Source organism: Lissotriton vulgaris, chromosome 10 (assembly GCF_964263255.1).
Source record: "Lissotriton vulgaris chromosome 10, aLisVul1.2, whole genome shotgun sequence".
Taxonomy (NCBI): Eukaryota; Metazoa; Chordata; class Amphibia; order Caudata; family Salamandridae; genus Lissotriton; species Lissotriton vulgaris.
Genome location: NC_141698.1, coordinates 34,960,999 through 34,984,119, shown reverse-complemented (window position 1 = coordinate 34,984,119; position 23,121 = coordinate 34,960,999). Strand labels below are relative to the sequence as shown.

The 23,121-nt window shown below is 44.7% G+C and overlaps 1 protein-coding gene across 1 annotated transcript in view; it reads left to right on the top strand.

Moving 5' to 3' along the window:
* Positions 1 to 507: 507 nt before the first annotated feature.
* The window catches only part of LOC147684436 (extracellular calcium-sensing receptor-like), an 89,755-nt gene continuing 67,141 nt past the window's right edge, over positions 508 to 23,121 (top strand). Inside the window, exons 1-3 of the mRNA XM_086942309.1 lie at positions 508 to 605; positions 5,771 to 6,019; positions 7,681 to 7,972. Of these exons, the coding sequence (XP_086798435.1) occupies positions 508 to 605; positions 5,771 to 6,019; positions 7,681 to 7,972 (639 nt within the window). The remainder of the gene's footprint in view (positions 606 to 5,770; positions 6,020 to 7,680; positions 7,973 to 23,121) is intronic.

Sequence of the window (23,121 nt, the reverse complement as noted above, 5' to 3'; positions counted from 1 at the left end):
CTCCTGCCTGCCTAACAGGAGGAACTTGAGAGACTTTCAGAATAAGACAGGATGTAATAGGATGAGATTAGGAATGACTGGAACCAATTATAGGCGGAGTGAAGAAATATCGATGAGAGAAATAATATGGCAGCGATCTAAGCAGCCTCAATGATTGAGTTGATGAGAGAGAATCACAACCAAATATATCCTTTAAGGATGGGTGCTGGAAAAAAACAGAATCAAGCGTTAAAAGGTGTTTAGACACCAGACCCACATCAGTGCTCCTGTCACCCTCCCGCTTAATATTTACATTATTTTCCAGATGCTAGAAAGAGCCACCAACAAACTCCCCACAAGGAGGCAAGAAAACCAGTCAATCAATTCACACACAAGAACTGATGGCAAATGTCTAGAACGCTCCTAACAAGATAAGTATGCTCATATCAAGAATATAAAAACATTATAGTCATACCATCCACAGTAACCCTTTACAACTCTACGCGCCTTTAGGATGCTATCGCTGAAATGGCTAATACTAGGAGCATTCCACTCATAGAGGGGAAAGAACAACCAGGGCTCAATCTTAATGTGAAGCCACTTGATGCACAAGAGCAGGAACACAGGCATGATAAATGAGAATAACTCTGAGACAAAATTAATCTTTAAGGCAACAAACAACACCTCAATGGAAAAAAATACCCCCCACTTCCACACAAATAAGTCGCAAGAGCCCAGGCAAGCGCAGAAGAATCCCCAGCTGGCCATAGTCCACCATACAAGACTATCCCGACAACTATATTGTTAATGTTCCTTAAAACAAAGGTCCAAGAGATCAGATAAAATTATCTTTGAGAGTTGCATGATAAATACAGAAGAAAATGCAGAGGTGAGGCTGAGAGACACATGAAGCAAAAGAGAGGTGTGAAGAAGAACTCCTCCAGATAAATTAAGAGTGAATATCTTGAATGATATTTCCTTGAATTCTTGCTAAGCTCAGCATCCATGCTAGATGGACCCCAGAGAGACAAACGAAAGGACCCTTGATGGTCAAGTCAAGTCAACTTTATGCGGTTTCACAGAGGAGAACCATAAAAGTTACAAACATACAATTACATAAAAACCGTAATCCATTAAAAATACAGGTTAAAATTAAAATAACTTACACAGCCTCTCAGTTTAATCCATAATCACAAAGTGCAATGTGCCTTAAAACTCATCACACCTTTGAGGATTTAACCTTATAATGTAGTCTGAGCCAGTCATAACTTAATAAAATCCTAATGATGCATACATTAACTATACATCCAAACAAGCCCTGGTTTTCAGAGTGGAGTTTAGATATCCCACAATGAAGGGTAAACAGTCCTCTTTCAGCAACTGCAAGTGCAAAAGGGCGGGGCGAGCCTGAGTAAAACTCATCTTCTTTCAAATTGGAACCCTTGATGGTCTGTAGGTACATTCATGCACACATAAAGATGAGAGGGACACTTAAAGACCACTAACATGCATTGGCAGCTGAGATACTGTGGTCAGAGATAGAGACAAAGAATTTTCTATCAATGTGGCGATGAGTGACACTCGGCATGTGCCATTGGCTCATATCCTGAGTAGAGAAAGTGTCGAGATCCAGAGGCCCTGATTGAGAAGGTGGAGGAAAGTTACAATCCATTTGCAAAAGGCAGTTTGTGCGGGGATCTGAATTCTGGGTTTTTGGTGAGCATTGTACATCTACAGTTTTCCCCTCACAGATTTCAATAAGTCAACAATGCCAACATTTGTCAGCAGAGAAGACACAGAAAAATGACCATACATTCTGATTTCCATGTGGTAAGCTCCAGTTTTGGAGACTGTTCTCCATTTTAAACTCATATTAGGATGTATATATTATACCTGGTAAGTATCTCACCTCTACGTGACAGTATTTGTCATGTGCAGTAAATACAACATTCTTCACTGCGTTACTCAAAATCGAGGCCACAGTTTTCTTTAAGAAATTAGTAAGGACTGGTTCCCAGGGGGAGGCTTCAGGCAGATGGTTGGTCCTTCTAGAGAAAGAATGGAAGGCATCTCTCTTGTGCTCACTGAATATTGCTAGACAACTAATATGGTGTAGGATTAAAAGGTGCATGGGAAATAATTAAGCAATAGTCAGACTGGACTCTGCAATATGAGGTCCACAGAAGGTAACCGACCTAAGTGCTGTTTTTCACAAATCACCACACACCTGCCATATGCAAATCATATCTTCAAGAACAGCTATTTAATTGTAATTACTACTATGATAATTGTCAAATTGTTGTTAATAGTAACTTACAATTATAAGGAGAGAACAATTCTTTAGGGTCTGTAAGGGGGAGGATCTGTCTAGGGAGCATGACAAGATATCACTCTAATCATGTGCCTGTGAGCTGATTGGGGAGGTGAGGAACTTAGCATAAAAGCTGTCTTCAGAGTGGTGCTAAGATTATTCCTCAATTATTGACAGAATCTGTCTCTGCTGAAGGTCCACGCCTTCTAATGAAGCGCTGAGTCCTGCTCTGAACGGCCACCAACCAAGTATTCTACGCACTAGGACTGACTTGTTGCAAGCGGTAAGGGCTCCAGCGTACTTCCATGACAGATTACAGAGTGGATTCCATGATTCATCCAACTGTTGATAAAACTTTTCAGGAACATCTGGATCCTGACATTGACCGCTCTTTGTCCATTGCAGAAGCTCAATAATTGGTAAAGTTATTTTGGTAATATAATAGAAAGGATGACATGTGTCACTTTGAAACTCTCCAGTGCCTTCATTCAAATGTGTTCCATCCACCACAGAGTTCTAATGAACATCTGACATGTTAACATTCTATGCTCATGACAAAAGCGAGACTCACCTGAGCACCAGTTTCCTGCAAGAGCAACTGTTGAATTTAATGTGTTTTCCGCGTAAGAGGCTGCATTCAATGGGTGACCTGTTGCATTCATTTCACTGGTTAGAGCTAATGTATGCACAACATGAGTTGCCACATCCAAACAATGTGTAGGGAAATATGGTTTTTTTCTCACCTATAGCATAACATATGTTTAAGGAAAAAGAATAGCCTTTCCACACCTGTTTCCTCAGATCATCCATCTCTCTGGCACTAAATACCTCTGTATAATTAAAATAATAACAATTTGGTAGACAAAGAAGGCTTTTTTTGGCTTGTAGTTTAAAACACGGGAGTGCATTTTTAGGGGGGAGCAAGCTATTTGTAGATAAAAAACACACATTTGAAAGTAAATGAATAATTGTGAATTCCAAGAGTTAGTCAGAACCTCCCAAGGACTTTCTGTTTGGACGTGAAGGGGGTGCTAAGCATTTTAACAGTTACACACACTCTGATTTTGTATTTACGAATGTTAAAACAGCTGTTTTGACTGTACTAATGCCCATTTAGGAGTTGGTACACTTTTGCTGACTCCTAGAACGGCTTCGCAAATGGATACCAATTCTCAATTTCCAAAGGTTATGGTGTAGGCCTTTCAATATGCTTAAATTAACAAGTACACATACTGCTAATAAACCATATATTCAATTTCTATGATTATCTTTAGTACGCAGGCAGCTATTTAAAAATCAGAGTCAAACGTGTTCTTGATTGCACAATTTTAAACAAGTTAAACAGTAACAGAATGATTCAAATGTATAAGGGAATCCCATGGAAAGCTACATAATATTGTGGCTATTAATTTCTGCAAAAAGGGATTCCTTTCTAGAAGATGTAGCAATAGAGATGAGAGCCATCTCCAAGCACATATTTACCCTCTTTTGCAGAGAAGTTAAGTATTCTGACGCTACCTTCTCCAGCAGCATGGCCCCAGTGCTGGCACATTCTGTGAGCTAGGTCAGCACTCTAGATCTTTATTAGAACTCTGTGTTGTGCAGGAAACTGTTGCTAAAATCAGACATAACATTGGGTGTGTTTTGACTCTAATGCAGCTTAACTTAGCTTCTGCTGTGAACCTCCTTGTTAGATAACAACCTTTGGAGGTAGTTACATTGCCTCGGTTTAGTATTATAAAGATGATATGAGGTATTGTACACATAGAACAGTGTCCAAATATTACAAGTTGGTGCTAGGCTTCTGGTAGAAGAACTACAATATGGCTGACATCTTCGGGGAGTTGCTAGACAGGATATGGGTGGGGTAGTGGGTTGAAGGTCAACACATTCCCATATAGGGGTTTCCCTCTGTTCCAATAAGGTTGCTTGAGTTGGATTAAAAAAGTCTCAGCTGTCATTACACCAAGGTTGCAGAGTCCCCTAGATTTTATTTAGGTTGGCAAAGTTGTCTAGAGGTAGAAGGAAACTCAGCAACATAATCAATATGTGGACTCAACTGCTTGATTATTTGACAGATTATAGCCTGTCTTTCATTTTTCAAAAATCTGTTTGCATCTCTTCCTATTACCTAAACCACAAGGACTTACCATGTTAGAAGTTCCACTCCTATCCTTACAAAATAACCTATGTAAAGTTTTGCTTCTAGTTAAGGACCCATACACTACAGGGAAAATATTTAAGAGAAGTAGTGGCTGTGCCCCCACAGGACCCACGTCTGGGCATACCCGCCCCACTCGGGTGACAAATGCAAAAACAACAGTTGATGGACAGAATGCAGAACAATGTCATACATTCACCCCAGTACAGAGATCTGAGCCTAAATCCATTGTTTTTTTTGCTCACCATGCAATTCCAGTTTGAACCCAGCCATATGCAAACCAGTCTTGACCCTGTGCCTCATGGGAACAGTCCAGCCCGAACTGCAAAGCCAGGTCCTCCCGGGACTGGAAACAAGCATCCTAGGACCGGTTTCAGGATTTCACCCCTCTTCAGCCAGGATAGCTTGATTCCAGTGGCGTGGAGAGCACGGGACCCACGTCTGAGCATACCCGTCCCCCTCGGGGTGACAAATGCAAAAACAACAGTTGATGGACAGAATGCAGAACAATGTCATACATTCACCCCAGTACAGAGATCTGAGCCTAAATCCATCAATTTTTTTGCTCACCATGCAATTCCAGTTTTAACCCAGCCATATGCAAACCAGTCTTGACCCTGTGCCTCATGGGAACAGTCCAGCCCGAACTGCCAAGCCAGGTCCTCCCAGGACTGGAAACAAGCATCCTAGGACCGGTTTCGGGGTTGCACCCCTCTTCAGCCAGGATACCTTGGTGGCATGGAGAGCACGGACCCACGTCTGAGCATACCCTTCCCACTCCGGGTGACAAATGCAAAAACAACACTGGATTCAAGCTAGCCTGGCTGAAGAAGGGTGACATACACTGAAACTGGTCCCAGGAAGTTTGTTTCCGGTCCAGGGAGGACCTGGCCTAGCAGTTTGATCTGGGCTGTTCCCATGGCGCACAGAGTCAAGGCTGATTTGCATTTGGCTGGGTCCAAACTGGGGTAGCATAGTGGGCAAAATAACGAGGGATTTAACCCAGATCTTTTTACTGGGGGAGAATGTTTGCATTGTCAGCATTCCATCCATCATTTGTTTTCTGTATTGCTTCAAAGCATGGCAGCCAATTGCTGCTCTGCGTTTTCGCAGACTTTTTCTCCAGCTCCCAAAGAACCCCCCCAGTAGACGTTCATCGCTGGCCCCTATATGGTCCTTCTTCGCCTTCCCGGCCCACGACCAAACTCAGTGGAATTAGCACAGTTTGTGAGTACTGACTGTAATATGCACAGTTGTGTCTTCAGCCCTCTGTTGAATGTGTAAACCAGTAAGATTACTTTTGTTTTTTTCATTCCTAGATCCGGAGTTACCGACTGCTTAAAAGAAAATACAGAGATGGCGGTATTTGAAGTCTTTCTTCTAGTTCTCCTCTGTGCAGAGGAATCAACCACAGTGGACAACCCCGCGCTTACCAGCCCTAACATGGAGGCGTACTCAACGGAGGGAGACGTCATCTTCGGGGGGGTTGTTCCCTTTCATCTGGCGAGCTTCTTCCCTGCTACCAACTTGCATTTCAAAGGCCCCCCAGCTCGGAGACTCTGCCAAAAGTAATGACCCCCTTTTATTTGAATACTTTCATTTGATGTTCCCTTCCTGAAAACTAAGCACTCTTCTATTTATAATTACCTCAGTTAGAAGCAATAAATCAGATATGCCATTGGAAACCTAATTAAATCAACAAGTTAGATGTAACTAAAGTTACTCTGGAATGAGACATTAAACACCAAACATGAGATGGGCAGTATTTTAAGTACACCCCTGTATTTGGGTGGATTCTGGAGATCTCGCACTTTACAATGTGCACCTGATTGCCCACCCAGAATTCTCTGTCGATGAATGTCCCAGCCGATGCATGCAATTTGGTCTGCCCCCGGTTTAACCTCGCGTCCATGGGCGGTAGAGCCTTTTCTAGTACCATCCCTCAGGCCTGGAACCGCCTTCCAGTTAAACTTCGGAAGGAAACTAATTTACTCCCTTTTAGGAAAACTCTGAAGACTGTGCTTTTCCTGGAAGCCTGGGGGCCCCTCTAAATTTGGTGGCTCTACATCTCTCGTGGGTTGTGTATGTCCGCTGATAGCGCTTAGATACCTCTGGGTGATAATGCACTATATAAGTGTATATTAACATAACATAACATAACCTGGACAACATCAGGCAAGGGTGTTTCCAGCTGTTTCCTGAGTGGCAGCAGAAACCTCTAGGGCCACAGTTTGGCGACTGCATCTCCTTTCCCTGCAGCTAGAAGCTCCCCAGTGACATTTCCAGCAGTGGAAAAGGAGAAAACCACAGGGCCCGGGAAACAAAGGTTACCACCTGCAGAGCTGACACTGCCAGGCCTGCATGGGGGGAAAAATCAGGTACACAGAAAGCACCCCTTTTAAACCCCCTGTATTACTCCTTATGGTTCTAATGAACATAAGCTCCCCAGAATTTTTAAATAAAACTTTGCAAGGTTGTGAGATTGTAATTTTTCTCCCACGCCAAACAAGATCCTGTTGGTTGAGTGTTCATAAATAGACAAAGATCTGGCATGTGACCTCCTTAATTAGAAGAGAAGAGATGCCAGGCCCTCTATAAAAGTATGCAAGGAAGAGACTCTTCTGGTGGCTGCTGTGAATTCACCCCATAATCTATGCACAGTTAGAGAGTTCCTGGAAACTAGACTGCGCATAACATCCACATATTGCAACCTCTGTAATTGACAGCCAGCAAATGATTTAAGCTTAGACTTCAGATTTCTAAGACTACAACCAAAGGCTTCCTGGGTAAAACTCACATCAGGCACTGGCTTAGAAACAACATTCCACCAACAATCTCCCCTCCATCTGATGTAATCTCAAAGTCTTGTATACTGCCTCTTGGAAAAGCTCAACCTCTTTAGGCAGCATGTGGTTTGCACTAGTCATGGTCCAGACTGTATAAAATAAAGCTTTTGCAATAGTCCAGTCTACTAGAAAGCTGTTTTTTTATTTTCATTTAAAGATATACATAGATGTTGTAAGTTTATTATCTTACAAATGCTTTACAGACCATTTTGCTAATAAAAATGCAAGCTTTCAGCTTCTCTTGAAACTGCCTATAATTCTATTCCATTTTAAGAGACATAAGACTTCATGTGAAATCAACATTTTACCTCTGTTCATTTTAGTAGGCAGATTCTAACTGCAATCTCACTTCATGTTTGTTTACCTTACTTTTGTGTCTTCAGGATTTCTGTTGACTTCTATCAAACCGTCCTGGCCATGGTCTTTGCAACTAAAGAAGTCAATGAAAATAAAAAACTTTTGCCCAAAACAACGCTGGGGTTTCAAATATTTGATTCTTGTCATTCAGAGGCTGAGACCATCGAAGTGACGCAATGGCTGCTCTCAAGCAGGAACAAGAGTATCCCAAACTACATCTGTAGCTCGTCACTCAAACCGGTTGCCTTCATCGGAGATATTCCTTCATCAGGAGCTGTGTCTATGGCCAGAGTCCTTGGGGTCAACAGGATCCCTCAGGTATGGGGCAAATCTCTAATTTGCTAATACATTCTTCATTCACCACAACACCATGCGAAGCATAGGGTTTGGAACAATCCCCAGTAGAGCTGGGTTTTAGAGCAAATCCAGTAACATTCAACTCACAGCCCGATATTTTCTAATTGTGCCCGGCTATCAATTTTAGCTGATGTCGAAAGATCTATTGAGTACAATAACAATACTTGGATCAGGCTTTGGGTCTGCCCATTGCTCATGATTAGTGGTTTTCTTGTCTATCTCATTTGCATTTTCTTTAACAATGGCTTTTCTTCCCCGTTTTGTGTTTATCGCTCCCCTGAGTATCGCTCGTTTACCAAACTTTTGATTGGAATGCGTATGTTTCCATGGCTGACAACAGGGAACTGAATTGTTCTTTTTCTTTCAGCCCTCCATGGGAGTGTATGTGTTTTCCTGCCCTCTTCTGTGCTCTGATTCCACCTCAAATCCCTGTCCCAGGTGTTCCATGTATTGCTCTTCTCCCTCCTTACTCACCCACCGGTTGGTTCTGGCAGCTTCAGGTCACCTCACGTCCTTTGTTCTCTGGCCCAGGCTTTCTAGCTGCCTGCTACCACTGGAACCCTCTTTCCACACTGAAGTACAGATGCTGCTTTCACATCCACATCATGCTCTGAGGGAAATAATTGTAGCCATTAGGGGTTCAGAGAAGGATGATTTCAATGATCCTGGTGCTACCACAGCCTTATGCACATGAGCCTCCAAGTTATGTTTCTGACACTGGTGGCAATCCCTACTCAGCTCTGAGTGACCCACTATGGGTTTGCTGGTAAAAGGCATGCAGCAGGCACAATGTGTGTTCCAAAATGAACTCTCCCACCTTGCCACGGTTACTCTCTCATGTTCCCCCAATTGTGATAAATAGGATGTCTTGGTCGAAACAGCTTCTGACAGTTATGAGTTAAAAGATCAAACCAAGCGGCTGTAGCTGGAGCGACTTTGGGCATCAGTTTAGATTTCAAAGATCTGATGCATCTGCAAAGAACAACTTTAAATCTCACAAGCAATTCTCTCTTCTGAAAGATGCTCAACTAAGCAGATAACAACCTTTGGAAATTCACAAACGTTCACAAAGGTGGGCCATCACTGATGAAAGTGCTTGCCTCTTTTATAAAATGACAGCAGATCAAGGAGTGCTCGGATCTCAAATATTCTTTTAAGCAACTTTTTGGCATTGTTAGTTATGAAATAGTTCCCATTGAAGATTCATAAAGTATCCCGAAAGTCACTGACTTGCCATCTTCATGCAGACTACTTGAGTAAATACCAGAATATGCATCAGAGAATTGGTTGTTTGATGTGTGAACTAGCATAAAAGCCTCCTAAGCTGTTCGTTAGAAGGAACGATGAGGGACATAAAATTAATCCGAAACCTAGGGCCTCATTACAATGGCGGTCAGATGAGCGTTCAAGCGCCATCGCTCGGGCAGGTGTCCAACTGACTCCATGTCTGCGGTTCCACCGGCCCGATTATAATGCGTCCACCGGGCAGGCGGTCGGAAAACTGCTCTTTTCCATTATGGTTAGTGCTGCGGCCCTAGAAAAGGGCCACAACACAAGCCGCAGTGGAAAAGGGCAGTTCTCAAACATTCGTGCCTCCGCAGGCACCGCCCCCATTGTAGGGATTATACTCCGGCCGAGGCTCCGAAGGGCTCCTTGAGCTTATCTAAGGTGTGGGTCGGTCCCTCCTCCAGCTGCGCTCCCACCAACCGCATCATTATGCGGCAGTCCGACCGCAGCCTAGACGTCGGACGGACCACCACCAGGCCCTTCATACATTGTCACCATCAGCTGTGTGTCATCGGCATAAGAGCATATGCCAATGCCCCACTTCCTTCCAATGTCAGCAAGAGATGAAATATAGACATTGAAAAGAGTGGGGCTCTGCGAGGCCCCCTGTGGGACCCCACAGCCGATGGGGTAGGGTTTTGAGTAGAACTGACCCATATGCACTGCCTGGGTACGATTGCTGAGGAAAGATCTAATCCAATTTAGTGCTGTGGATTGCACTCCTTTACTCAGGAGTGTGTTTAGTAAGCAATCGTGTGATACCGTGTCAAACGCCGCTGACAGGTCAAGCAGTATCAGAGCCACCGATCCCCCTAGATCTGTGGTGCATCTGATACTGTCCGACACTGCCAGCAACGTTGCCTCGGTGCTATTGTTGGCTCTGAAGCCAGTAGGGAGGGATCCAGGAGGGAGTTATCTTCCAGATACCGGGTCAGTTGTATGTTGACCAGTTTCTCCAAGGCTTTGGAGAGATAGGGGAGCTGGGAGATCGGTCTGTAATTCTCCGGATTGGAGATGTCGGATCCTGCTTTCTTCAAAAGGGGGGTCACGGATGCGTGTTTCCAGGCTTCTGGGAAAGACGCGGTGGTAAGCGATCTATTGAAGAGTTGGGTGACGAGGGGACAGAGCGTGGGTGCGATTTTGGAGAACACGAAGTGGGGACAGGGGTCCGCGGGAGAGCCAGATTTGACTGTGTTCAGTACCGCTAATACCTCTTCTTCAGAGAATAGTTGAAAACTAGTCAGACGCGGTGTAGTGCCTGAGTCTGATTGGACATTGCATCTGTCTGATGTTAAAGTATGCTTGTCAGAATTGTCTGGCAAGATGTGAGTATTTAGGGAAGTGAAGGTGGAGTAGATTTTGTTGATTTTGTCGGAAAAGAAGGTGCTAATGCGTTCACAATCCTCAGTTGAGGGGGTGAGGGTTTGTGAAGTGCTGGATGGTTTGCTAAACTCCCTCACTATTTTGAACAGTTCTTTTGCAGAGTTGTGGTTCTCATGAATTCGTTGAGTGAAGAACTCCTTTTTTGCATCTTTAACGGCTGAGATGTATTGTTTTCGTTTGATGACATAGTTTGCTCTTGCTTCACTGTCTTTCGTTTGTCTCCATAGGTGTTCATTTTTTTGGCATTCCTTTTTAAGGCTTTTGAGGTGGGGAGTATACCATTTCTCAGTTGTGGGTTTTTTTTTCTTTGATTTCCGCATGGGGGCTAGTTTGTCTAGCGTTTGCCGTATTCCGGCATCTAAAAGAGTGACATTGTTACAGATGGGAGAGTCATCCAGTAATGTGATGTCTGTCTCGAGAAAGTGATTTTGAAAATTTGAGTCATTAATCAGTCTCCAGGCTCTGTTGGTAATGAGAGGGGTAGTTCTGAGCTTCAAAGGTTTACCAGGGAGTTTGAATGAAAAGGATAGCATGGAGTGGTCGGACCATGACAGGGGTAGGATTTCTTTTATGGTGGTCGATTCAATGTTGGTGAAGAGTAGATCCAGGGTGTGTCCAGCTAAGTGCGTGGGGCCCACTACCCACTGTTTCAGTTGTAAAATTCCCATGTCATATTCCAGCTGGGAGGATCCGGGGGCGTCTGCTTTTTCATAATGGATGTTGAAGTCGCCGACAACCATATAGCTTTTGTATTTTAGACAAAACGGTAGCAGTTGATTCAGTAATTTAGCGCCTAAACTGGCTTGTTGTCCTGGGGGGTTATATACGACCGCACCGGCTAAAATGGTAAGGCCCTCAAAGAGAATTTTGAAAGGGAAGTTCTCATGTTCAGAGTAGACAGTTGTGGATTCGGCGAGCCATGTCAGGTGATCCCTAAAGATCACAGCGACTCCGCCTCCTTTTTTATTGCCTGGTCTGTTTTGTGTAATAATTTTATATTCGGGGGGAAGGGCATTAGCTAGGTCTGGAGCACTGGTTTCCGATATCCAGGTTTCGGTGATAAAAACCAGGTCTGGGGTCCTGGATGTCAGCAGATCCCAGATATCCAGGGCGTGTTTAGGTAGGGATCTGGCGTTAAGGTATAAACATTTCAATGCAAGGTGATTTTTTTCGGGGATTATGTGCTGGTCTGTAGGGGATTGATCCATACTGGACCAGCGGCAGGCGAGACAGGAGATAGGTCCGTAAGATAAGCTGGGGCCGGTTTGGATACACCGGTGAGTTTTGAAGTCCGTAGTGACTTTGTTGAGGGCTAGTAGTTTACTGCGTGAATAACAGATAGATGTGGGCATGGTTAGGATGGGGCCGATAGGGGGTGTAGCCCCTTGTCCCGGTCGGTCGCGGACGGGCGCAGACGGGCTTGCCTTAGGCGCGCCTTCGGCGCACAAACGTCACGCCCGCTGCGCAACCGAAAAATGCACATAATTTATGTTGCTCCGGGGTTGTGGGTCGAGGGGGCGTGGCCTGAAAGGGGCATGGCCTCCGCTCATGGCGGGAGGGCGCGAGGGGGAGTATGCGACCAGCGTGCAGCGTCAGCGCTGGCTCCGCTGCGTGCAACAACTGTTTCTTAAGGTAGGTGAAATTTAAGAACACAAGCAATCTGTGACACTAAATTTCCTAAAAACACAAGCAATCTGTGACAATAATATTTTAAAAATAGTGGTGCCTCGCTCCCGGCTTTCCGCCTCAGGAGTTCGACATGCACGGACAAGCCCCTTTGATAACCTCCTTCCCTGCACCTGGCTACTCAACACGGTACCAGGCACTAACTGACCCCTGCGGACATAGTTTATTACCCACACACAGCAGGGCTTGTTTCACCAACAAAGGGGCCTGATTTAATCAAAGACACGAACCCTTGGATCTGACCGATCCCACGAACTTTTAGATCCTGTCGGAATGTCCAGCTGTGAGATAGCGATAATCTGTTAGATCTGGGTGGGGGGATGATTGCTGCTAGGTTTGTGTGGGAACTAGCCTAAGGCAGGGATTCCAAGGATGTTTAACAATGCCAATAAACTGATGCAAATGTGTATAAAAGACCGAACCACAGAGATGCAGTTAGAGCACCTTCATGACGATATCCCGGTGTCTGAAGTGATGTGTTCTCCTCTGGAGTAATAAACCTGTTCCTTGCCTTCCAGTTACCAGCACCGGCCTCGTTATTTTGATAGATAATCGTAAGGTGAATTGAAGGTGTTTGCACCGGGCATCATTGGTGGTCTTAGGAGATTCGCTGCTTTTCATCAACGGTAGGCCCCGACATCCTGTGGGGAGGATCCCAGTTTCACTAACGGGAGAATAAGGCCTCATTGATAGTTGTCGGAAAGCGGCCTAGTCCCTGAGCTGCAGCATATAGAGTGACCAAACTTGGGACCAGCTCATCGACTTAGGCAGCATAAAATTCAACAGGATTACAGTTGAACCCTGGGACTTAACCTCTGGCCATGATCTCAATGGCGATTCTCACCTCTTGTATCATGATGGCGCCTCCAAGTGCATCAGCCTACTCCCGGTTGAGTATTGGAAGGGCTGCAGAATCTATGAAATCCTCCACCAGAGGGGAGAGGGGCCTGTCCCGGTGTGGGAGTATGGTGTAGTATAAAACCTGGCAAACCTGTTATTTATAGCATCTTGGGTATATAGGTGTTCACCTGTTTTCTATTTTGAGAATCAAAGTTCAATGATGTGGGGTTTGCCAGACAGGTCAATAAGGTGATTGCTTTATTGAACTCTGCATGTGCACGTACCACATATTTACGATGGTCGAAACATCAAAGTTTCTCAATGTGTACCGCTAGTTGTTCCCTAGTGTCTAGGAGTTGTTGGTGTACGTCTGGATTACCGGCCGGGCTATCTCCAGCTCCAGTGGCGCTCTTTCATGAGATTGCACTTCCCTCACTAATGTACCCCTACGACCTGTGCTATGCATCAACCTCTGATAAATACTTTAAAAGCGTCACACTCAATTAAGGGTGAGGTGGCTGTAATCACCTTATCTGCAAAGTAAGTGAGTGCCGCTTCCCCTAAAGTGCCTCAGAGCCCGCGTTCCAGGATTCCCATGTGAGCCTTCAATTCGTTCTGGCACCCTGCAATTCGGATGTTATTTCTTCTGGCCCTATTTTCGGCCTCCTCTGCCCAGTTGTCAAGAATCTTCACCTTGCCTCCCACCTGCGTCACTCAGTAAGGCCTCCTCGAGCATGCACTCAGTGATAGTAACCCTTTTGGCCAAGCGGCGATGATCATCTCGGAGGAGCCCAATGTCGGTAGTCACAGTGTCAATCTTAAGCTCCAAGGCTTCCCGAGTGGCTGCTATAGCTTGTAGGACAGTGGCAAGGGTAGGTTCAGGGTGGACTCCAGCGGGAGGAGCAGCCCCAGATGCCGACACATCCATGATGGTAGTGGTCGTGTCCAAGCCTGGGCGTGTAACTCCGCTCCACCAGCATAGTTTACAGAGTTTTGCCTACTCCGTGCTCCGTTGAGAACGCAGTGCGCACGCGCAAGACGTACAACGTAGGGGTTTCCATGGACGAGAACGGCGAGGACAAGGAAGGAAAGAGAGACCATGGTGAGGAGGAGGCATCCACAGCAGGTAAGTGCCTTTTTAAATTATCATTAAATTAGGGAGGCTGGAGGGGAGCAGAGCAGAGTTCCACAGAGGTTTATCCAACTCCGCGTAGTGGCACTACGCCAACTCCACCTGGGGTTAGTTGTGTCCCAATAGGAGCCAGGATCAATAGTGTATTCTTTTTTGTGTATTTGCTTATTCTCTGGCCCTCCTACAGGCCCTCCCAAGCGCAGGTCTGGAAAGTATAGTTTAAGTTTGGGTGTTGGCGTCTAGAGGTGGACAAAGGGAAGTTTGCAGTAGAGAGCGTCTGGGCCTCGGTGCCCCAGGGACCTCCAGGTGGAGATGGGGCAAGACCTTATAGGGATGACAGCGATTCCAGCCCATACCAGTAGCTGAGTCCAATATGATGTAGAGATCTGGAGGGCTCCCCAGTGCTGCGCGGCCCCCATGCAACCACAAGGACCAGGAGAATTGGAGCAATGAAAGAAAAGAGGGGGTGGGTGGGGAGGAAGCAGCCACCACCACTGTCTTTGCAGCAACAGTAGATAGAGAGAGTTCGCAAGTAAGTCATGCAAAAAGCAAAGGTACTTGTTGGGACCACTAGTGATTGCAGGATAGTCTGTGACACTGTTGCTATCGATACTTTTGGGGCCAATCAGCCTCGGGTGCAGGGCTGCTATTCAACAGCTAAAGGATTCAGGGAACAATACTGCTGAAACTGTGTTCCCCAGATTCAGTCAAGTCTAGTGGGCTCGATAAGCTCCCAGTTTCATGTAGTGGGTCCCAGAACAGGGTGCAGTGCCAAGTTCAGGCTTGCAGGTCCCACAAGTGGTTCCCAGAAAGAAAGTCAGCCACCTCTCATGCTCACAGATCGCCCCTGCCGGTACCTTGATAATAATGTAAGTTGCTCAGGAGTGCGTATATTGCCCTTATCTAGGGAATCATCTCAGTTTTAGGAGTAGCTGGCCTGCACCATCGGCACACCTCACCCCCGACACCAGTGGGTACCCATAGGGATGGCTAGTGCTGGCACGGTGCTACAGTCAAGCACGACGTTGGAGGAGGCTCCGGCAGCGATCTCGTCTAAGCCGGGAGAATCAAGTGGACCCCAGGTACGTGGTGCAGGGGGCGCCAGGTGACGGAGTGCTGCCTTGGCTGTACAGCCACAGGTCCACTAGCATGTGGAAAGGGAAGTCACAGCCCCACTCTGTTCCTCAAGGGTCCACGCAGTTGGCTGTACACGCAGCTGTATTTGCACAGCACAAGGCTCTCGGCCACTCTTAAGCCCCACAGAAGATGGGGTCTGATGTAGTTTGCCCAGGACGATCGGGTGGCTGCCTGCAACTCTCATCAGCCCCAGGGGTCCACATTTTCCCCAACACAGGTCCATCAAGGCCGGCACGCCGCCATCTTAGAGCCCCGGGCCCCGAGCTCGTCCATCGATCAGACCGTCCCCAGGAAAGTAGGCAGCAAACCAAACGGCCCAGTGGGCTACCCCAATGCAAGGGGTCACGGATCAATGCTCCCATAGGCTGGCTCTGGGGAATTTTGGGCAGGATGCACCCTGGCAGTGAAGTTCGGCCGGAAGTGCCGCAACCTTTGCCCTACATTCGGCGTCAAGCCACGTCGCCCTGTTCCTTGCAGTTAGAGGCAAACAGCTTGGAGGGGCAAAACAGGACGCTGGGCCACTCACAAAGTGGGTCTCAGTGACGCTGATATCCCTCAACGGCTGCTTTGTCTCTGTGCAGTGAGAATCTAGAATGGGCTCTTGGTGTTTGGTGCAGGGTGTCCGGTACCCAGTGAATTGGTGCTGCACCGTTCCGGTTGGTCCTGGTGTCTTCTCTCAAGGTGGGGAGATAGATCTGACCCTCCAGAGCACGGGCACCTTCTTCTGATTGTCTGCAGCATTGGTCAGGCCGAGGTGCTGCAAGGCGGTGGACCAGACTCTGCTTCTTCGGTTCCTGCAGCTGCAGGGGAGTAGATACTCTACTCCAAGGGAGACTTCAGGGGGTTTTTAAATTGCTGGTAGGCCATCCAGGCTTGCGGTAGATCTCCAGCTTGCAGGATGAGCCACTCTGAGCGATTGTCAAGGGAGTAGGTAGGTGGGCAATGGTTTAGCACCAAAAGTTCACGCTCTGCTGCATTTCTCATCAGGCAGTGTCTCTTCTTTGTCCTTCTTCTCAAGTTCCATCGAATCTGAGTTCTTGGGTTCAGGGGTGTGTTAAATCAGGTCTTCTTAAGAGAAACGGAGAGAAGACTTGAAGAGTAGAAAGGTTCTTTAATGAAGATCCTTCACAGCAAATACAAAGCACGTCAGCCAGGAACAAGGGTCAGGCAGTAACTGCCACCAGTTAGAACATAGACCATAGAACCATAATAGCATTCCAATAACCATAGAGTAACAAAGAAATACAGACAACCCAAAACTCTAAACCATAGATACCACACATCTCCCTTCCCCAAAACAAAAACAAAAACAAAAAAACACATTAAAGATAAAAATCCTTGAGATAAGCAGGAGCACAGGTGTTGTGACTACTCCGCCTAAGGACAACAGGAACATCATTTGAAGCTGAAACAGAACAATCAAGTAAAGAATTGGAAGACACATCATTTGGAGCTGAAACAGAACAATCAGGTAAAGAGCTGGGAGCACTGAAATCATCAATGACATCAGGAAGCGAACAGTGCTCCGTCAAAGCAGAAGAGGGACCAGGAGGTTGTGAATCACCAGCTCCAGGCAGAGAGAAAGAATCCCTTTGAAGAAAAGATGAAGAAAGCTGCAAATCCGGAGTAAGACTGTCCGAAAAATTGCTGTCCTTCAGGCTTTTGCAGTCTCTGAAAACAGGAGGATTAACGACAACAACATTCCTCTTACTCCACCATTTGCCATTAGCAAGTAACACAGCATTCTTAGAAACCCTGATAATTTTTGAAGCAGGATAAAATTTAGATTTCTGACTATTGTTTTTTAAAGGTCTTTTGACCTTGACAAAATCACCCACACTGAAAAGAACATTTTTAGTTTTGAATTTGTCATCATAAGCAACTTTCATTTTGTTTTGCACAGAAACCACTCTGTCACGAACCTGATCAGCAGTGGGTAATTTCTCATGAACTTTTGTCTTGTCAAGGACCCGTAAGGGACTAAGCTTTGAAGAACCAAAACGTTTCTTTAACAAGACAAAAGGGGTAACACCAGTTGTGGAATGAGGAGTATTATGATAGCTCCACAACCTTTCTTGGACAGCTTTAGAAACATCCAAATTCTGCATACAGGCTAACTGGATAGTGTCCTTTAACATTTTGTTGACCCTTTCGACCATGCCATTGCCTTGTGGACTGTATAGGGCAACAGTCAAATGTTTGATGTCAAGATTAGATAAAAACTTTTGGGTGACATGGGACTTGAATTGGACACCATTATCAGATACCAGATATTTAGGAATACCTTCTCTATGAAAAAGGTCATCCAAGAAATCAATAACACCAAAAGTGGAAGGATCAGACATAAACCTACACTCAACCCACTTAGAAAAGTAATCCACAAGGACTAAGGCAAACCTCAAATGGGGTTTTAAGTTGTACATAGGGCCAATGAAGTCAATGCCCAGTTTCTGCCAGGGGCCCTGAGGATAAGGAACAGGAAGAAGAGGAGAATTCCGCAGCTTGAGAGATTTGTCTGCTTCAAAACAACTAGAACATCTCCCGAGAAAATTTTCTACGTCAACATCCATATTTGGCCACCAGTAATAAAACCTTAGCCTTTTCTTAGTGCCAGTGATCCCCAAGTGACCAAGATGAGCCAAATTCAACAATTTTATCTTAAGCTCGTTAGGAGGAATTAATAAGGAGCCTCTCATCAAAAAGTCATCCTCTACAGTAAGCTCATCTTTGACTTTAGAAAACAAACGTAAACCAGAATCAAGATTCCTATCATCGGGCCAACCCTTGATAATATGACCCTTGACTAAGTCTTGAACCTTGTCCAGTTTGACACAATCCAACCATTCATCCTTGCTGATGATACTCTCCGAGAACATCAATCCATCCACAATACCAACAACACACTCCGAATCCTCACAAAGGGAAGAGGAATTTTCCGAATAACTCAGAGGACATCTAGAAAGGAAATCAGCACGGGTATTTTTACCTCCAGGGATATGTGTAATGGAGAAATTGAACTCATACATCCTGGAAAGTAACCTGACTAATCTAGGACTGAGATTATTGTGATCTTTCTTTGACAGAAGGAACACTAAAGGCTTGTGATCAGTCACTAAAACAAATCTCCTACCCCAAAGATAAGTTTCGAAATGCTTAGTGGCCCAAAGACAAGCCAGGGCCTCCCTCTCAATGGTAATGTATCTCCGTTCCGCAGGTGAAAGGGATCTGGAAGCAAATCCAACAGTCTGTTCAACGCCATCAACTAATTGGGAAAGAACAGCCCCTAAACCGATGCCACTTGCATCCACAGTGACCACTGATTGTATGTCATCTCTAAAGGAATGAAGAGAAGGAGCCTGTACAATGAGTTTCTTTAGATGCACAAAAGCCTCATTTACTGAATCATCCCAAGAAAACTTTTCACCTTTCCTAAGCAATTTCCTTAAAGGTTCAGTTTGCAAGGCAAAACAATCCACGAATCTTGAATAATATTCACAAACACTGAGGAAAGACCTGAGTTGATCCTTGTTCTCAGGACTAGGACTGTCCACAATGGCCTTAATGAGATCCTGTTTGGGAGAAATGCCATTACTGGAAATGTGATGACCAAGATAATCAATGCTGTCAACCATGAACTTGCACTTCTCTTTTTTTACAGTAAAGCCATTGGTTTCAAGAATATGCAACACTTCAGATAGTTTCTTCAGATGATCATCATCACATTTAGAATAAATCAAAATGTCATCCTGGTAAGCTAAAACGTTGCTACAATTACCAAACAATTTGTACATGAGTTTCTGGAAAACTGAGGCAGCAGACGCAAGCCCGAAAGGCATGCATAAAAATCTATAGGGACCAAAAGGGGTATTGAAGGATGTCAAATCACGAGAGTCCTCAGAGAGTTCCACCTGGTGATACGCAGATCTTAAGTCCAAACACGAAAAAACTTTAGCATCACCAAGTTGAGCTAACATGTCTTGGATCTTGGGAAGGGGGAAGCAGTCAATTAAAATGTTTTTATTCAAGGATCTCAAATCAATGCATAATCTTATGTCCTTGCTACCCTTTTTCTTCGCGATAACAATGGGGGCAACCCATTCTGAAGAATTTATAGGTTCAATAACCTTGTCATGACATAACTGCTCTAAATGTAGCTTGAGTTGGGACCTAACAGAAAGAGGGACATTTTTTACTTTATGTACAACAGGAATGGCATCCTTTTTGAGAACAATGCGATGCTCAAAGTCATGAACAAGACCCAGCTTGTCCTTGAAGAGGGCACTATGTTTGACAAGAAGTTGGTGTAAAGCCAAATTAGAGGAAGCACAAACATCAACCAAGGAAATCGGGCAAGAAGTCCCTGGTCTTAAAACCATACCAAACTTGCCCTGATCTTTCCATCCCAAAATGTTGTACCCATTTTTAGCTACATATATTTTAGTAGCAATGCACCTGTCCTCAAACTTAATGGTGTCATTGAAAAACCCTAGCATGTCAATGGAATGACCACAAAATGAAATGGTGTGAATATCAGAAGGAAATAATTGGGAGGATTTCCAATACAAGTTAAATAAATTGTCAGTGACAAAGGTGATTGGAGATCCAGAATCCACAGTCACTTGAATAACTGTATCACCAATGGTGACATCACAGATAGGACCCCCATCATCCAACTCAGCATCTATGTACAAAACAATCTTTTTAGAAGAGACCACTGTACATACATTCTCAGGCTCAGAAAGATCAATATTTTCAATCGTGTTAACTTTTACAGGATTTCTGTTACACACCCTAGTGAAGTGTCCGGTTCTTTTACAATTAAGGCAGGTTTTGGTAAGAGCTGGACAACTTTTCGAATTGGCTAAGTGTGAAGAAGAGCCACACCTGAAACACGCAACATTTTTCCTAGGCTCTTTAGGATCTTTGTTTTTAAATTGGAAAGACTTTGGTTTAATGCTTAATGCATTGACAGCTTCAGCAACTGCTTCACTTTTATTTTTGTTCAAAACCCTTTGAGAAGAGACAGATCTCTCAATACCTCTCGCAAGCTCAAGAGTTTCTTTAAAAGATGGGTCCCTGCAACATAGCAATCTCTCTTGAACCTTTTTATTAGAACAATTAACAATTATTTGATCTCTGAGATAAGAATCAATGTTACCATCAAATTCGCAAGTAGCAATTAAAACTCTAAGTTCTGTTAAGAATGTGTCAATTGACTCAAATTCAAATTGATGTCTGGTATAGAACTTGTGACGTTCGACAACTACACTGGTTTCATCAATAAAATACTTGGCTAGTCTGGAAACAGCTTCTTGGAAACAATCCCAATCAGTTTCATGAGATTGAGGAGAAATAGGTAAATGGTCAAAAATGCGTTGACCCTCAGCTCCGAGACTGTTATAAAGTAAGGCCAATTTCCTGTCTGGATCACATTTCTGACCATCTAAGGCAATAATATAACTACCAAAACCTTTGAACCACTGTTTCCATTTAGTTTTAGGTACACCTGGATCAGGAAGAAAGTAGGGAGGAGTAACAATATTTTGTGACATATTAGTACTAAATGTGAACAATGAAAATGAAAAAAAAAAAATCAAAGGTAACAAGAAAACACAAAGATAAAATTGTCTCTCCCAATTTCCTGAGTTTTTTTTAAAGTACTTTGCAGGATGTGCACATCATCGAGTAGGTTCACAAAAGATGTGCAGTAGACAATGTAGAAACGAAAAAGTTCTTAAAAAATCGAAGGCCAAACCTGAAGATGGTACAGACTGCTTGAAGAAGAAATCCAGAATAGCGCAGTGGAAAACGCAAGGTAAAAATGAAATACGCTGAAAAACGTTGTCAATCGTAAAGAGTAGGAAAAAAATGACAGTCTTTAAGAATCGAGCGTATGAAACTGACTGCGCATTCAAATTGGCTTGAAGGACTTCTGTGAACTGTACCAAGATGGAGGCACGTAGCACGAACCAGCGTAAAATGCGTCAAGACTGTGACGACAGAGGCTGATCGGGAGGAGGAGACGAAGATGGCAGGAGAAGAAGACTCAGAGGTGAGAGTTCGATGGAACGCTCGAGCTGTAACTCGCTCGAGCTGTACGAACGTGGAGTCTTTGTGGCGCTGGCGCTCGAGCAGTAACTCGCTCGAGCTGTTAACTGAAGTGCGCAATGAAGACAGAATAGCGCTAGACAGATGAGGAGTTTCAGAAGAAAATAAAAATTTCATACGACCGTACAAATGTCATAGAGCGCTTCTTCACGGCAAAAGTTCAGTTCAGGCGCGCACACAGATGAGAACACCTCCCGGTGCTTCGGAAATGCTGGTAAAGTGAAGGACGAATCCCAAACGTCGCCAAATGTTAAATCAGGTCTTCTTAAGAGAAACGGAGAGAAGACTTGAAGAGTAGAAAGGTTCTTTAATGCAGATCCTTCACAGCAAATGCAAAGCACGTCAGCCAGGAACAAGGGTCAGGCAGTAACTGCCACCAGTTAGAACATAGACCATAGAACCATAATAGCATTCCAATAACCATAGAGTAACAAAGAAATACAGACAACCCAAAACTCTAAACCATAGATACCACAGGGTGTCACCTAAATGATCACTTTAGGGGCGTTACAGGGTAGTGACAGGTAGTAGCCAATGGGCTACTTAGCTTTAGGATGTCTACACCCTCTATAGGAACACTTCTGGAAGTGAGCATGACCCTGAACCTAGAAGGCTAATCCCATCCAAACCAAGATGGAGGAATTTGAAAAGGTGGTGTCCACATCAGCTAGTCCAATCTTTTCAATTTTTTCAAGTTCTTGGATTTTCTTTTTAAACATGTTGTATTCATTTGTGCTACTCCAATAGGTGCATTTGAGTTGAACAAAGACTATAATTCCCCGAATACATTAGGTGCCCAGATCCTTGCAGATGGTGTCCATCTGTTAACCTTAAGTCTAGGGCAGACAGTGCAGGAACAGCACTAAGTATAAAAGGCATGGAACACACAGGACACAAAATGTAGGGCAATACAGAACCATGCTGGAAAGCACAAGCCAATAACAGGAGTATAGCACAGACCACATCTAAGGTGAACTTCACATGGTACGCAGGCAGTGGGTTGTGCAAAGTATGCCTGGGAGAATCCGCAGAGGGTGCTCAATGCTTGTTCTCAACAAGATACGCATATGACCAGCAAGTTGGGGCAACCCTACGAATTAACAGCAGAAGTAGCTAAAAGCATGGATAGTACATGGCATTTGACGCCTGGACCACATAGGACACACAAGAGATACAAGAAATCGACAGCACAGAGCACAGAAGACCACACGCTTTCTTACAACGAAGGACAACAGCTGTAAGAAGAACGGCAGGTGGTTTGACTACTAGCTGGGTGACCCTAATCGAGCAGTGAATTATTGACAATGAATTTGAGGGCCTTGTCAGCCTTTTGTTTACATCACTCCTCCTATGTTTTGCCTCCCACCCACCAATGTCCCCCACCCCAACAAAGTTAAAAGCACTGTAAACATGCATACAGCTGCTTCTTTAATTGTGCATACCTTGCGTCTTAGCAGAGGCGGCTCATCCGCAATGGCAGAGGAGTGTCGCCCCAGTGGCACAGAGCCAGCAGCAAAAAGCGAAAGCAATATTTCAT